The sequence below is a fragment of the Myxine glutinosa genome, chromosome 6, assembly GCF_964187855.1.
Source record: "Myxine glutinosa chromosome 6, kmMyxGlut1.1, whole genome shotgun sequence".
NCBI lineage: Eukaryota > Metazoa > Chordata > Myxini > Myxiniformes > Myxinidae > Myxine > Myxine glutinosa.
This window is the reverse complement of record NC_136266.1, coordinates 45,806,715-45,821,633: the sequence shown is the minus strand read 5'-3', so window position 1 is coordinate 45,821,633 and position 14,919 is coordinate 45,806,715. Positions and strand designations below refer to the sequence as shown.

At 41.6% G+C, this 14,919-nt stretch overlaps 2 protein-coding genes across 3 annotated transcripts; one reads left to right on the top strand and one right to left on the bottom strand.

Moving 5' to 3' along the window:
• Nucleotides 1-1,856: 1,856 nt before the first annotated feature.
• Nucleotides 1,857-8,037, bottom strand: LOC144892593 (uncharacterized). Of its 2 annotated transcripts, none has more exons than XM_078779811.1 (2): nucleotides 7,908-8,037; nucleotides 1,857-4,207 (listed from the first exon to the last, which is right to left on the bottom strand). In XM_078779811.1, exon 2 carries the CDS (start codon nucleotides 3,050-3,052, stop codon nucleotides 2,036-2,038), a length of 1,017 nt encoding a protein of 338 aa, XP_078635937.1. In that variant the 5' UTR covers nucleotides 3,053-4,207; nucleotides 7,908-8,037; the 3' UTR covers nucleotides 1,857-2,035. The 2 variants fall into 2 exon arrangements, with proteins under 2 accessions (XP_078635937.1, XP_078635936.1); XM_078779810.1 differs by having other exon boundaries at nucleotides 7,686-8,021.
• On the top strand, nucleotides 7,730-14,283 carry LOC144892594 (scavenger receptor class B member 1-like). Its single transcript, XM_078779812.1, has 8 exons — nucleotides 7,730-7,787; nucleotides 8,017-8,246; nucleotides 8,640-8,752; nucleotides 9,722-9,795; nucleotides 9,905-9,956; nucleotides 10,068-10,211; nucleotides 10,323-10,363; nucleotides 13,101-14,283. The coding sequence occupies exons 2-8, from the start codon at nucleotides 8,027-8,029 to the stop codon at nucleotides 13,180-13,182; spliced, it is 726 nt and encodes a 241-aa protein (XP_078635938.1). The 5' UTR covers nucleotides 7,730-7,787; nucleotides 8,017-8,026; the 3' UTR covers nucleotides 13,183-14,283.
• The last annotated feature ends 636 nt before the right edge of the window (nucleotides 14,284-14,919 follow it).

Below are 14,919 nucleotides of genomic sequence, written 5' to 3'. Positions count from 1 at the left end.
ATATACATATATACATATATACATATATACATATATATACATATATACATATATACATATATACATACATATATACATATATACATATAGTATACATATACATATAGTATATATACATATACATATAGTATACATATACAATATACAATATATACATATACAATATAATATATATACAATATACAATATATATACAATATAATATATATACAATATAATATAATATATATACAATATACAATATACAATATAATATATATATATACAATATACAGTATATACAATATAATTATACAATGTATATACATTAATATATAATGTCCATTATACAATGTCCATTATACAATATAGAATATAGTCCATTATACAATATATAATGTGTGTGTGTGTGTCACCGTCCAATATAAAAATTCACGTCCACTCATCCACTTCCACTAGGCCTAGCTAGCGCACACGTTCGCCTATTCAGTTCTTGCGCTAACTAAAATGGCGGCGTGAGCGCGCGAGCGGGGCCACCGCTGTGTGTGTGTCGTGAACGGGCATAGTTCTTCTACGTCAATTTGAGTTCTGTGATCGTATCTTGTGCATTAATGATCTGAACTATTATGGATCTCGCCCTCTAACGGAACTTCCTGGTTAATACATGCTGGGCTTAACGCAGACACTTTGTGCTAAAGACGGTTAATTCTCGCAGCGGTTGTGCACTGGGCAAGTGCAATTTACGTGTAAAAATCTTGCATTTCATACTTTTAATGGTACAAATTTGAGTAGGGAATATGACGATATTCGTGTGTGTAAGCATACGTTCGTCGACAAAAGTTTTGAAGTCTTGGTTCGCGAGATCAGTTGTAGATGAGAAGCGAACGTTGAACGATCTCTTCGCTAAATTTGCCAGTGGAGAATTTGACGATGGAGATGACATTGGTGATGGATACCAAACAACGAATGTAAGTTTGGGTCGTGATATAGCGTAAATATTTAAGCCATATCAAGACATACATTTTCTAGTGTAGTACTTGTTTTTAAATACTTGGTGCTTAAAAAATCCATATGTAGCTGTAACGCTATATTTGGATGGCCTAGTCCTAGTTGTAGTTACATGCTTGTACAAATATTATGCCTTGTTCTGAAAGTTTGGTATTCATAGTTTGACATACATATTTATAACAGTGGCTTTTGTAAGTTTGAAGAAGAGAGAACTGAGAAGGAAAGAAAATCACAATTTCATTTTTTGCATAAGTAAAGCAGTGCATGGTTAGAATGTTTAAAATGGTTCTCACTTTATGGATGACATGTACAAGATTGACATAAGTCTCACTGGGATTTCTTACTTTAATATTTATGGAACAGACCATAAGATAGACCAAGTCCTATAGTCATTAGTTTCATGATGTGGGGGGAGGCAAACTGTTGATTAAACATATATTATTTAGTCCCACTTCTGGTTTTGCAAGAGGGAAGGATCAGCCTGCCAATGAAACTACAGTAGTTGTTTTTTAGGATTTCATCAATCTTTTGGTCTGTTCTCTGAGTCGTCCCCAATATGAACAATTCTTGTACTATTAGTGTATTATTGTGTATTTATATTAAACAAGGACACATACCAAATTTAAACATTGTCATTGTTTCTTTTTTGTTTTATTCAAATATAGATTGTCCGGTGTAACACATGACATGTTCCATTGATTGATTGATTCTATTCATATGCCATTTCAGTTAAAACATATATTTATTTGCTAATTTGGAAATGAAATTGCAGACCTTTCGGTAACAATCAACACTGGCATGTTTCACATTACATTGGACAAACTATAGTCTTTATGTCAGCCACAGTGGTCATTCAATTCATGGCAGCCATTACATCTCCTTTTCCCACAAAAAAAGAAAAGTAATAAAGTAAAAACAGCAAACCCTTGTAATACCATTACATGTCTGCACTGTCATTAGATCATTACAACACCACACCAGTAACCCAGAGCAGTTAACACGAGATAACCAAAGTGTATAAATGCAAACATCAGATAAGCAAAGTGTTTTATAGATCAAGACGGCATGGCCCTTTCACAGCTTGGCCAGACCTCGTATAGACAGTTGTCAGGTTCTGTGACGGAGGCAACCTGTGACTAAAACTGGCAGAACACTGGAGAGATTGATGAACCATCTCTGCCCTGGTAGCACGAGTGACGTCACAGTCATGATTCACAGGTTCATTACCAGACCTTGCAGATGGTTCGCTGTTCCCACTCATTGTGGCTTCAGAACTCTTGTTTTGGCTCGAAGATCGATGGGGCACCGCATCACATGCCGGTAGATCCTGAATGTGAATTCGGTCGCGTCGGAGTGTTTGACCATTTGGTGATGCGAGCAAATATGACCGTGGCTCTTCACACATGGAGAGAACCGTGGCCGGCTCCCAACAATGGGTGTTGTGGTTCTGAACGCGAACTCGCTGTCCAGGGTATAGGCCCGACATTTCGTGTGTCCGAGCATGCCAATCGTGGTGGAGCTTTTGTAAGTAGCGGTGCCTCTCCAGCTCCTCACGGATGAGGTTGTCATCGTCGTGGACGTTGGTGATTCTGGTTGGTACCAGCGATTTCATTTTTCTGCCCAATAGCAGTTGAGCAGGACTTGCCAAGCTGTAGCTCACCGGGGTAGACCGCCAAGCTAGCAGTGCCAGATGAAAATCGTTTCCCGCAATTTTTGATTTACGGAGGATGGATTTCACTGTCTCGACCTGGCGCTCAATGAATCCATTAGATTTTGGGTATGTTGGGGATGAAGTGACGTGGTCAAAATTCCATTTCCCAGCAAATAAACGAAATTCTGCGCTGGACAAATGAAGACCATTATCACTCATAAACGTATCAGGAATTCCGAATTCAGAAAAAAATCTGTCCCAAGGTCGCAATAATCGTGTGACTGGGAGCAGACTCGGGCAGTTTGCGAACAAGAGGAAATTTGGAATAATAATCTGTGATGACAAGCCACTGGGCTGCATCAAAATAGAACAGATCACATCAGACTTTGCTCCATGGTCTGAGCGGAATGTCATGTTGCTGTAGTGGTTCAGGCAGCTGAGATTTCCGGTGTCGTTGGCAGGTCGGACAGCATTCCACTAGCCGATCAATGTCCTTGTTAACGTTATACCAGTACACAGTATCCTTCGCCAGCAGTTTAGTTTTCTCATGTCCTTATAAAAGGTCTTTGTCCGAGGTCACCGAGTTCGATCGGTGCAGCCGATTGGTGCAGCTGATCGGTGCAGATGTGCAGCGCAGCTGTGCAACGATCAGTGCAGCCGTTTGTGTGGCGCCAGGGAAAATAACGTTATGTGGGGGCCCAAACCTGAAAATGCTGGAGCCTAAGTTGAAATTGCAAAAACAATATGACCTATTTTACTCCAGGAGATCCCAGAATTACCCACCCAAAATATCGTTGCGATCGGTTCAGCCGTTTTTGCGGTACCTTCAAACGGACGGATAGACAGACAGACGGACAGACATTTGGTGAATTATAATAAGATGATCATGAATGCCCCCCAAGCGTAAACGTGAATCACATCGAACCAGCACATCTACCTTTAATGTTGCCTTACTTTCATCCAGGTCGTTGAGGAGATCGGCATGCCACCCATACGCCACCGTGAAGAGCGTATAAAGCGACCAATGAACGCCTTCATGGTGTGGGCGAAATTGCACCGAAGCAAAATGGCGAACGTGATGCCAAACCTGAGTAATGTGGAGGTGAGCAAAGCCCTGGGGGTGGCATGGCGTTCCCTCCCAGAACAACAGCAACGTCCCTTCTACGAGGAGGCTAACAGGCTGTATAGAGAACACCACAACAAGTATCCCGGTACGTTCGAGGTCAATATTCCTCTCTTCGGGTAAAAACAACCGAAAGAATGAATAACAAACTTTCCATTAACAACTTTATTTTTGGATTAATTCATAATGTAAAAGTTGTTTTGTGGTTTAAGCCCTTGCCAGACTGGTGTTGGCCGGTTAGGGTGCTGGACTGGGATGGTAGGGTCTTGAGTTTGAATCCCGGTCAGCTGTTGAAATAACACCAGGCGGGTTGATTCAGCCTTCCTTCCGAGGTTGATCCGAAGTTGATCCTTCCGAGGTCGGCAAAATAAGTGCCAGCTTACTGGTAACAGGGGCACTGCATCAGCGCCCCCAGAATATGATGCAGCCAATTAAGCATCCACAAGCTGCACATGAATAAACAAACAACAAAGACATCACATAGCGCACGATACTTCCAAAATTCACCCAAACCCCCCAAAAGAAGGTTTCTTTGGAGACATCAAATTGTCCATTTCACTAAGATTAAAATTGACGATCTTAATCATAGCTCGAGTCAATCGGATGAAAATTGATGATTTTTATGATGAAAATTGATGATTTTAGAGGTTTGATCTTGAGTTGACCTTTTGACCTCAAAAATAGTTTGTTTCCCTATTTCGTGACTCAATGTGCAAATGCTGTTCAATGTTAAAGTCAATCAGATGAAAATTGATGATTTTCCAGATGAACATTGATGATTTTCGAGGTTTGACCTTGAGTTGACCGTTTGACCTCAAAAATAGTTTGTTTCCCTATTTAATGACTCAATGTGCAAATGCTGTTCAATTTTAAAGTCAATCAGAACGAAATTGATGATTTTCCACATGAACATTGATGATTTTAGAGGTTTGGCCTCCAGTTGACCTTTGACCTCAAAATCAATAGGCTTCTCAGTTGTGACTACCTCTTCAACTTGGTAAAGTTTAATGATGATCGGTTTTTCTGTGACCTTGACAAATTGGCAAGTGACAAACAGACACACAGGCAGAATAACAAAGTCGACCGACCAATAGCCTTTGATTCTGCAAGTAATAAGCTCTTGCTTTTATTTCCATAAATATGGCCAAAAATATGTTATTTCAGCAGAGAAATGTCCTTTAATGTAAGGGAAAGTGTTTTCATTTTCAGGATGGGTGTACACTCCGAAACGGAAACCACTCAAGGTACCTGTGGCTCCGACTCAGCCCCCTCTCTGGCGGGTTGCTCACCAACCTTTAAAGACCCCGCAACAGCAGCCATTCAAGTAAGTAAATGTGAAAACTCATTTCGCGCAATTCACATGGATAAGATTATTGAGACCAACGATTGACTAAAAGCTCATCAATCTGTCTTTCTACTTTGTTTTTTTTTCAGCTCAACATACCCGTTTAGTTCCTGCCTTTGGGGCGAAACATACCGACGGCTTGAGGAATTTTTCAAACAACTCCCCCATAAAGTTCAACCTTTGATTGAACATTGCAACAAAACAGGGTGGCCAACAGAGTCTGTCCAGATTCTCCCATCACCTCACGAGGCTGCTGAACCGGGCTGCGGAACCTTGTCCAATATCTCTCGTCACCTTATCCGGTTGCCTAACCTGCGTCAAGATTCATTCTGAGCTCACCTTAACCAGTCAGCTGGGCTGAATCTAGTTTCTGACATCGACTCAACATTCAATCTTAGCTCACCTTAACCAGTCAGCTGGGCTGAATGTAGTTTCTGACAACGACTCAACATTCAATCTTAGCTCACCTTAACCAGTCAGCTGGGCTGAATCTAGTTTCTGACATCGACTCAACATTCATTCTTAGCTCACCTTAACCAGTCAGCTGGGCTGAATCTAGTTTCTGACATCGACTCAACATTCAATCTTAGCTCACCTTAACCAGTCAGCTGGGCTGAATCTAGTTTCTGATATCGACTCAACATTCATTCTTAGCTCACCTTAACCAGTCAGCTGGGCTGAATGTAGTTTCTGACAACGACTCAACATTCAATCTTAGCTCACCTTAACCAGTCAGCTGGGCTGAATCTAGTTTCTGACATCGACTCAACATTCATTCTTAGCTCACCTTAACCAGTCAGCTGGGCTGAATCTAGTTTCTGACATCGACTCAACATTCAATCTTAGCTCACCTTAACCAGTCAGCTGGGCTGAATCTAGTTTCTGATATCGACTCAACATTCATTCTTAGCTCACCTTAACCAGTCAGCTGGGCTGAATCTAGTTTCTGACAACGACTCAACATTCAATCTTAGCTCACCTTAACCAGTCAGCTGGGCTGAATCTAGTTTCTGACATCGACTCAACATTCATTCTTAGCTCACCTTAACCAGTCAGCTGGGCTGAATCTAGTTTCTGATATCGACTCAACATTCATTCTTAGCTCACCTTAACCAGTCAGCTGGGCTGAATCTAGTTTCTGATATCAACTCAACATTCAATCTTAGCTCACCTTAACCAGACAGCTGAGCTGAATCTAGTTTCTGACATCGACTCAACATTCAATCTTAGCTCACCTTAACCAGTCAGCTGGGCTGAATCTAGTTTCTGATATCGACTCAACATTCAATCTTAGCTCACCTTAACCAGTCAGCTGAGCTGAATCTAGTTTCTGACATTGACTCAACAGTCATTCTTAGCTCACCTTAACCAGTCAGCTGGGCTGAATCTAGTTTCTGATATCAACTCAACATTCAATCTTAGCTCACCTTAACCAGTCAGCTGGGCTGAATCTAGTTTCTGATATCAACTCAACATTCATTCTTAGCTCACCTTAACCAGTCAGCTGGGCTGAATCTAGTTTCTGACATCGACTCAACATTCAATCTTAGCTCACCTTAACCAGTCAGCTGAGCTGAATCTAGTTTCTGACATCGACTTAACATTCATTCTTAGCTCACCTTAACCAGTCAGCTGGGCTGAATCTAGTTTCTGACATCGACTCAACATTCAATCTTAGCTCACCTTAACCAGTCAGCTGGGCTGAATCTAGTTTCTGACATCAACTCAACATTCAATCTTAGCTCACCTTAACCAGTCAGCTGGGCTGAATCTAGTTTCTGACATCGACTCAAGATTCATTCTTAGCTCACCTTAACCAGTCAGCTGGGCTGAATCTAGTTTCTGACATCGACTCAACATTCAATCTTAGCTCACCTTAACCAGTCAGCTGGGCTGAATCTAGTTTCTGATATCAACTCAACATTCATTCTTAGCTCACCTTAACCAGTCAGCTGGGCTGAATCTAGTTTCTGATATCAACTCAACATTCAATCTTAGCTCACCTTAACCAGTCAGCTGGGCTGAATCTAGTTTCTGACATCGACTCAACATTCAATCTTAGCTCACCTTAACCAGTCAGCTGGGCTGAATCTAGTTTCTGACATCGACTCAACATTCAATCTTAGCTCACCTTAACCAGTCAGCTGGGCTGAATCTAGTTTCTGACATCGACTCAACATTCAATCTTAGCTCACCTTAACCAGTCAGCTGGGCTGAATCTAGTTTCTGACATCGACTCAACATTCAATCTTAGCTCACCTTAACCAGTCAGCTGAGCTGAATCTAGTTTCTGACATCGACTCAACATTCAATCTTAGCTCACCTTAACCAGTCAGCTGGGCTGAATCTAGTTTCTGACATCGACTCAACATTCAATCTTAGCTCACCTTAACCAGTCAGCTGGGCTGAATCTAGTTTCTGACATCGACTCAACATTCAATCTTAGCTCACCTTAACCAGTCAGCTGGGCTGAATCTAGTTTCTGACATCGACTCAACATTCAATCTTAGCTCACCTTAACCAGTCAGCTGGGCTGAATCTAGTTTCTGATATCGACTCAACATTCAATCTTAGCTCACCTTAACCAGTAAGCTGGGCTGAATCTAGTTTCTGATTTAGTTGTGGCCTCCATTTCTGCCTGCTCATCGTCCGCTTGCCTTCTTCAATCCAGATGCCTGCAGGTAGTTTTTGTCAGGTGTCATACCACTTTCATACTCGCTCTAAATCAGTGTTATCTAGACTGTAGAAACTGCAGTGTACCATGCTTTTGCTCAGTTAAATTTGTTATCGTGGTACAGTACCTCGTTTAACTGCTGTCACCATCCATTGGATCTTTCATGTTCTGAAGCTTTTTTTGTTGTTTTGCTCACAATGACAGTCCCTTTATCAATCTTCCCGTTTCACTCCAAGATCTCTCTGGATGGATTTTGTTGGCGAGAATGTGACCGATGGAATAACGGTCTACAAGTATCGGTTTGCGCCGTCCCTCTTTACATCACCGCCTCCTGATTCGTTCTACCCTCCATCTCAGCACGACCCTCTACCCACGGAAGCTTCACCCTCGCCGTCGCCTTCCACGGATGAAGCTTACTGTCCCTGTTTGAAGTCTGGAACGATCAGCCTCAGCAAGTGTCGAAAAGGTCAGCAAAAGAGCTCGTCATTGGACGTGACACACAGAATGCTGGGTTTGCTTAACTTTAACAAATGGGAAAACAAAGCATCATTCTAGGAAGTCCAAACGCAAACATGTTGCAAGATGCTCTGGGTGCTGCCAAAACGTCGCTTTTCTTCCCATTTTGTGAAGTAAACGATTTGGTAAACCAGCTGCATTCCAAATGACAGCTTTTCTAAAGTTTGTGGTATTTTATTCCTTGATATGTTCCTAAAAATATTGATATGTTCACATATTATTTTAATTGTATCATTAGAGTAGGCCATTGTAGGATGATGCTATGTTTACTTATTGTAATATCTTGCTTTTTTTTTTTTAAATTAAAACTTCTAAAACAAAACCCTTTTTATTTATTGTACAGGTGTGCCAATCTACCTCTCCCAGCCTCACTTTCTGGATGGTGACCCCAGCTTGCAGCTGTCGGGCCTTGCTCCTGACCGTGCCCAACATGGCACTGAAGTATTAATCCACCCGGTAACTGCCTTAACATGCTTATTACTACTATTTGATAACTTTGCTCTTAAACTATTGACCATCGTCAATCTTGTAATTTGGAATTGGGTTTTTTGGGTTTTCTACTGAGGATTATATGAGGCTCACGTATTTTGCAATAAGGATTATTGAAAAAGTAAGTGACTATTAATGACAGCATGACACAAATCTACAAATAAAATTAATTTGGGTCAATTATGTTATTATTTTGTATGCAGCCTATGGCTGCTGGTTGCATCATTTCTGGGAGCACAGCTGTGCCCCTGATGCAGTGCCCCCTGTTCCCAGTAAGCTGGTACTCATTTTGCCGACCTCGGAAGGATGACGAGCTGAGTCAACCCACCTGGTGTTGTTTAACGGCATGACGGGCTAAAACTAAAGACCCTATGATCTTAAGCCAGCCACCGTAACGGTTAAGCCAACACCAGGCTATTAATTTAGGTGATGGAGATCCAATCCTGGAATGAGATGAGAGATAACGGACCATCTACATATCACATGTGCAGGAGAGATTGAGAATGAGAAGGAATGAAAAAAAAAGATTTTACTTTGTGAAGAAAAGTTATTAGTGGTTCAATGTTTGGCCACTTATGTATTGTGTACAACTACATGGATGATGCGCTTGTTGTAAAATTAAAGGATGTTTACGAAGCCACGATGTTGCAAATGGAATCTCGTGTTAGACATGAGTCAAAATCCAATTCCTTGAGGCCTGACTGTGGTTTATAGTTTCATAGTGAGTCTGAAATAACTGTGCTGATAGTCAGAAGTAGTTCAAAGTGTTATTGCAATTTGCCTTGCATACTTTTTAAAGTTTCATACTTTTTGTGTCGAAGACACATTAATTGAGTTAATAACGATATATGGTTTGAACCTGGCTCAGAACTTGTATCGAATTGACCATCGTTGCAAAAACCATTTACTGAGATATTGGTGCTTATTCCTTTTCAGCTTACAGGAGTTCCCCTCAGCGTGAACATGAAGTTTCAAGTGAATCTTCTGATCGAGTCCATGTCAGACTTTCCGTAAGTAATGTCCAAATTGCATTCATTGGCCATCTTGGTTTTTATTATTATTATTTTTTTCCTGTGGCTCAGCTAACCACTATAATTCCTCTTCTGCTGTCTTCCACAGAGTAACGAAAAAGTTCTCCAAAGTTTTGCTGCCGTTGTTATGGTTCTCGGAGGTATGAACGGAAGCTAGATTGGAAAAGGTCTTCGTTATTTTGCGTTTTCTATTTGGCCATATGATGTAATCGAGCTTCCGTCTCACCATCCGTATCTGCCCCCCTTCAAAGGGAGGCGACGTGACGGGAGGTTTTCGTGACAGAATCTACACCAACCTTGTCTTGATGCCTCACGTCGTATCATTGGCCGCCTGGGTAGCTCTGGGCCTCGGTGTGGTTCTGTGCCTCATTGCTGCAGCTCTTGCTGCCCGAAAGGTGAGGAGCTTCAGTGGTCAGTTTAGACTTCACTAATCAATAGGGTGTTCATGGTAGTGGTGATAAGTAGAAATTGAGAGTGTTTGAATGTTGCATTCATGTATTTTTCAGAGAAAAAATGGAAAAGATCACAGAAAGATTGCTCTTCAAAGGTGAGCTTGAACTTTCATGAATGAGAAATAGATATTTATACCGGGTACCTAACATGTTGTGCCATGTTGGCTCGCATGTGCTGAACAACACTATAGCACATAATTTTATGAAATTACAATAATTTGCATAAACCATACTTCAGTGGGATGGAGGGGTAGAGGGTTTTATCTACAAAAAATGTTGAGCGGTGTCGGAGCGGAACATGATTGAAGAGCAAAATGCATGCATCAAATTTTGATTCAATCATCACACATTGCTCTGCTGTGTCTTAGTCACTCAATGAATATGAATGAATGAATGAATGATCGTTTTAAGGCCATTTTTCCCCGCTAAAGCGGGGGTTAGCCTTGCGGGCCCCATGACAATCATGGTTCCCTGTTTGAGGCAATGTTTTTATGGCCGGATGCCCTTCCTGACGCCAACCCTTGGTCACGCTCTTACGATGTGCAGGGATACGGTGTACCTATTCTAAATTGGGGTACACACCGTGATCATTCATCCCAGCAAGCCGGTACTCAATTTGCCGACCTCGGAAGGATGACAGGCTGAGTCAACCCACCTGGTGTTATTTCAATGGCACGATGGGCTTGATCTCGGGACCCTAAGATCTCAAGCCAGCCACGTTAACCGTTAAGCCAACACCAGGCTAGTTATTGTGGTTGTTGTTGCACCATGCTTTATACAGAACGTCCAATGAACTGCCGCAGTAGTTTCATGGCTTGGGTTACAATCCTGGATGGGTCGCCACTCTGCCGCAGGCATGATGCACTCCGAATATACAGACTTGGCATTTAATATGGAATTTTTTTTTTCTTGACTTGGGTTTACTTTCTGAACTCAGTATATCAATCTGGTGAGTTTCTTTTACCCTTCGTTGATGTCTTTGTTGAAGGAACCATGTCACTGATTGTCTTTCGCAGCAAGAAGTCAATAACATGATTATATCACAGGTGGCGTGACAAAATGTAAGGACAGGTACATTTGACGATTGGCTTCACAATCAGGTATATAAGTGTTGTTGCGTTCTGTATTAGTGGAAAACAACTGCTGCATGTCTACAAAAGTTATTGCCGCTTTCTCTGGAGATGGTCCGTCAACTTGACAATGCTGTTTGTCATGGAGTGGTGGCATTACGAAATTCTGGTATGAAACAGCGTGCTATTGCTCAGCAGTATGGCATCACTCGAGGTCAGGTGTCAAAGATCCTGAAACGAAATGCTCAGAGGGGTGTCCCTACTCCAATACCGAGGCCAGGACGTCCACGCAGAACCACAAGGAGAGATGATCGCCAGCTGCACCGGTTGGTCTGCAATGGCCGTACCAAGTCAGCTAATCGGCTTAGGGCTGAGTGGCAGCAACTGACAAATGTGCCTATATCCAGAAGGCTAGTCAACCAACGACTGGTTCAAGCAAGCTATTGTGCCAGGCGTCCCCTGAGAAAGCCACGCCTGACCAGACAACACAGCCAGCGCCGATTGCAGTGGGCCAGAGAGCACCGTCAATGGCAGCCAGGACACTGGAATCACGTGACCTTCAGTGACGTCTAGATTTCTGGTCTATCGTCAAGATGGCCACGTCCGAGTGCGCAGACAAGTGCATGAAGCCCACAACGAAGATTGTATAGTGCCAAGAGTCCAAGCTGGAGGTGGTGGGCTGACTGTTTGGGCTGCTTTTCATGCAGGGGGCAAAACTGACCTGGTTGTTCTGAATGGAAACCTGAACCAGTTCAAGTACAGGGTAATTCTGGAAGAAACATTGCTTCCATTTGCTCGTGCAGCCTTTCGAGGAAACTTTGTCTTCCAAGATGACAATGCACGGCCTCATCGTGCTCGCATGATCCAACACTTTCTTGCTGACCGTGGTGTAGAGCATATGGAGTGGCCTGCCATGTCCCCGGATATGAATCCGATAGAGAACTTGTGGGCAGAATTAACGCGTCGAATCGACAACTTGGACCAGCAGCCGACCTCTGTGCGTGAATTGCAGCAGACTATTGTCACTGCATGGCAAGCGATTCCTGTCCAAACCTTGGCAAATCTCGTGAACAGCATGCCTCGACCTGTGTGTGCTCTCCTGAATGCTCGTGGGGGTTACACGAAGTACTGAACTGTAATTTTACTGTCCGTAATCCCAGTCATAATTTAGCTTTTGTTTTTGTTGAAATTTTTTTTGGCTAATGTGCAAAATAAAGAGGTACTTCTGGAAAACGTACAGAGATTTAATACAGTACTGTCCGTGAATTGAGTTCGATATCGGTTTACATCACTTTCAAGGATCAATTTATTTGCTTCGAAATGTCAAATGTGGTTTTTGTTTCTTTTAAAGGTCACATTAACAAAATCTAGAATAATTTCAACATAATTCCAATGAACTTTTGGTTCCAAGTCATCTTGAAAAGCAAGTTCACCCCCAAAAAAAATATTCCATATTAAATGCCAAGTCTGTATACGTATGAATATTTTTAATAATCAATTTGTTGTAAATGCGAAGTACGAATGTCATCAGTAACATAAATTATTACTTTGTCGAACTGTTGGGGGTGCAAAATTAAAGTAGGTCGCCCTAAGGTGTTTCTTAGTCTGCCTGTGTATGCATACAAACGCGAGCACATATACTGACCGAAAAAAAAAAGAAAAAAAAATGTATATAAATAAATACCCTCATCCCTTCGGGAACAGACTAGGTGTGTTTTGTCATTCCAGTCATCGTCATTGTCTCATTACTTGTTGTTTCCAGCAATGGGAAGGATTCAGAAGCGGAGATACCAATGAAGCCGAAACTACGCTTAGAGGATGAAACGAGGCACCAAAGTCTCTGAACAAGCCACCTATCTTGAGAATATCTCTCAATGGTCCATCTACATTTATTTATGCCCCTCCTCCTTTACGAGAACTGTTTGGGGGTTTTTTTGTGGGTGTGGGAGGAGGAGGTGGAATTGCCTGCACCTCTTTTTCACCGCATTCAAGCTGCTTCCATGTTAAAGCATTGCCGAAGTATTAACATGAATTATTTTGGTTATCACGTTCAAGAACACTGAAGTTTTCATTTGTACAGATCATATCCTGTAAACAAAATGCAGTAACTGTTTATCATTGGGCAGCTGGTGGAATTCAGCCATATTGCTTGTATTACATCATGTTTTTGGTGTTTTGGGAACAATCTGGAATATTTTTTTTTTATATATATATTTCTGGAGGGGCAGAGCTTTATGCAAACAGCTGTAATTTGTAAAGGTAATGTGAATAATTTTGTCTGTTCATCGAACTTTGTGTGATGTTTTTCATGTAAAGATATTCTGGGAGAGCCATACTTGAAACAACTTTGTATAGAATGGATGCCTTTGTTATGAGTTGTGGCACAGAGGTGTGTTGTGGTTTTGAAACGGTTTTGTGCAAATCTTTTGATTACTAAGAGGACCTTAAGATATAAAATGAACAAAAAGAAAAAACATTTTTTTTATACCGCCAGTGAATTTTGGGAATTTGAGGCTATCTATTTACGTATGCAAAATTGTAGATTTCGATTTCCTCCTCCCCCTTACCCTAATTACCTTATTTTCCTTTTCTCCATTTTATTCCCCTATAATTTACCCCTCCCACCCCAACCTTGGTGCTTATGTTATATATGGGTGGCCTCATGAAAGTATTACAGTATATCCCAAACGAAGCATTTTCTCGCTGGTGCATCTTGTGCGTTGGTGGGGAAAGTTGGCACAAAGTTCAAATATCTCAAATTACTTGATCAGGTAGTTTGGTGTCGGATTACTTGGTGACCGATTCATGGTGCAATCCTTGGGATGTTGAGTGATCTGGTCTCTTTTTGGTAGTTCTCGCTGTTTATTGGCCTTTGCTTTCTCGGCTGTACAAAAGTGCAATTTTGTAAATTGAAAATAAAGGAATTTTTAATTTTGAACATAAAATGTTTCACTGTGTGATTTTAAAGATTTTACACGTACAGTATTTATACACTTTTCTACATGCCAGCAAGAGGCTTTAAAGTGATCACGGTGAGAGTGAAATCACTGATCTGATGAAAAGGTTTTCATTTTTTTTTTTTCCGATAATTACCTCTGCCACCAAAGGTGGATGGAAGTTGTGTTTTCACCCCTTTTTGTATGTCTTGTCTGTCTGTGCACAGGATATCTCAAATAGTTGTGGACGGATTGACTAAATTTGGTGGACAGTTTGGTATGTGAACTGGACGAAATGATTAGATTTAGGTGAAGATCTGGATCTGAGAATGTAAGCGATTCTACACCATTGAGGGCAAAAAACGATATCAAGTTGTGAACAGATTCGGATGAAACTTTGGACGTTGTGGACGGATGAAACTTTTGACAGGTTGGGTGAGTGACAAGGACATGCGGATTAGATTTTGGTTCGGGTCATATCTGGATTCCAACCTTATCGATGGGATACAAAACGTCAACTTTTCAGCATGGCGGAGGTGAGGTGCAGTATGCTCTACCGAGTGCCGTACTAGTTTTCTGATTGGATCAATCAAAAGTTGCTCTTGCCATCAACATTTGGATGTTGGGTATACTGGTGGTATTCAT

What these genes read in the sequence shown, in the direction of transcription:
- LOC144892593 (XM_078779811.1), bottom strand. Translation starts at nt 3,052, where the DNA reads ATGACATTCCGCTCAGACCATGGAGCAAAGTCTGATGTGATCTGTTCT.
- LOC144892594 (XM_078779812.1), top strand. Translation starts at nt 8,027, where the DNA reads ATGGATTTTGTTGGCGAGAATGTGACCGATGGAATAACGGTCTACAAG. An exon ending in CCTCAGCAAGTGTCGAAAAG is followed by an intron (nt 8,247 to 8,639) that starts GTCAGCAAAAGA and finishes TTTATTGTACAG; the next exon opens with GTGTGCCAATCTACCTCTCC. An exon ending in AGAAAGATTGCTCTTCAAAG is followed by an intron (nt 10,364 to 13,100) that starts GTGAGCTTGAAC and finishes TGTTGTTTCCAG; the next exon opens with CAATGGGAAGGATTCAGAAG.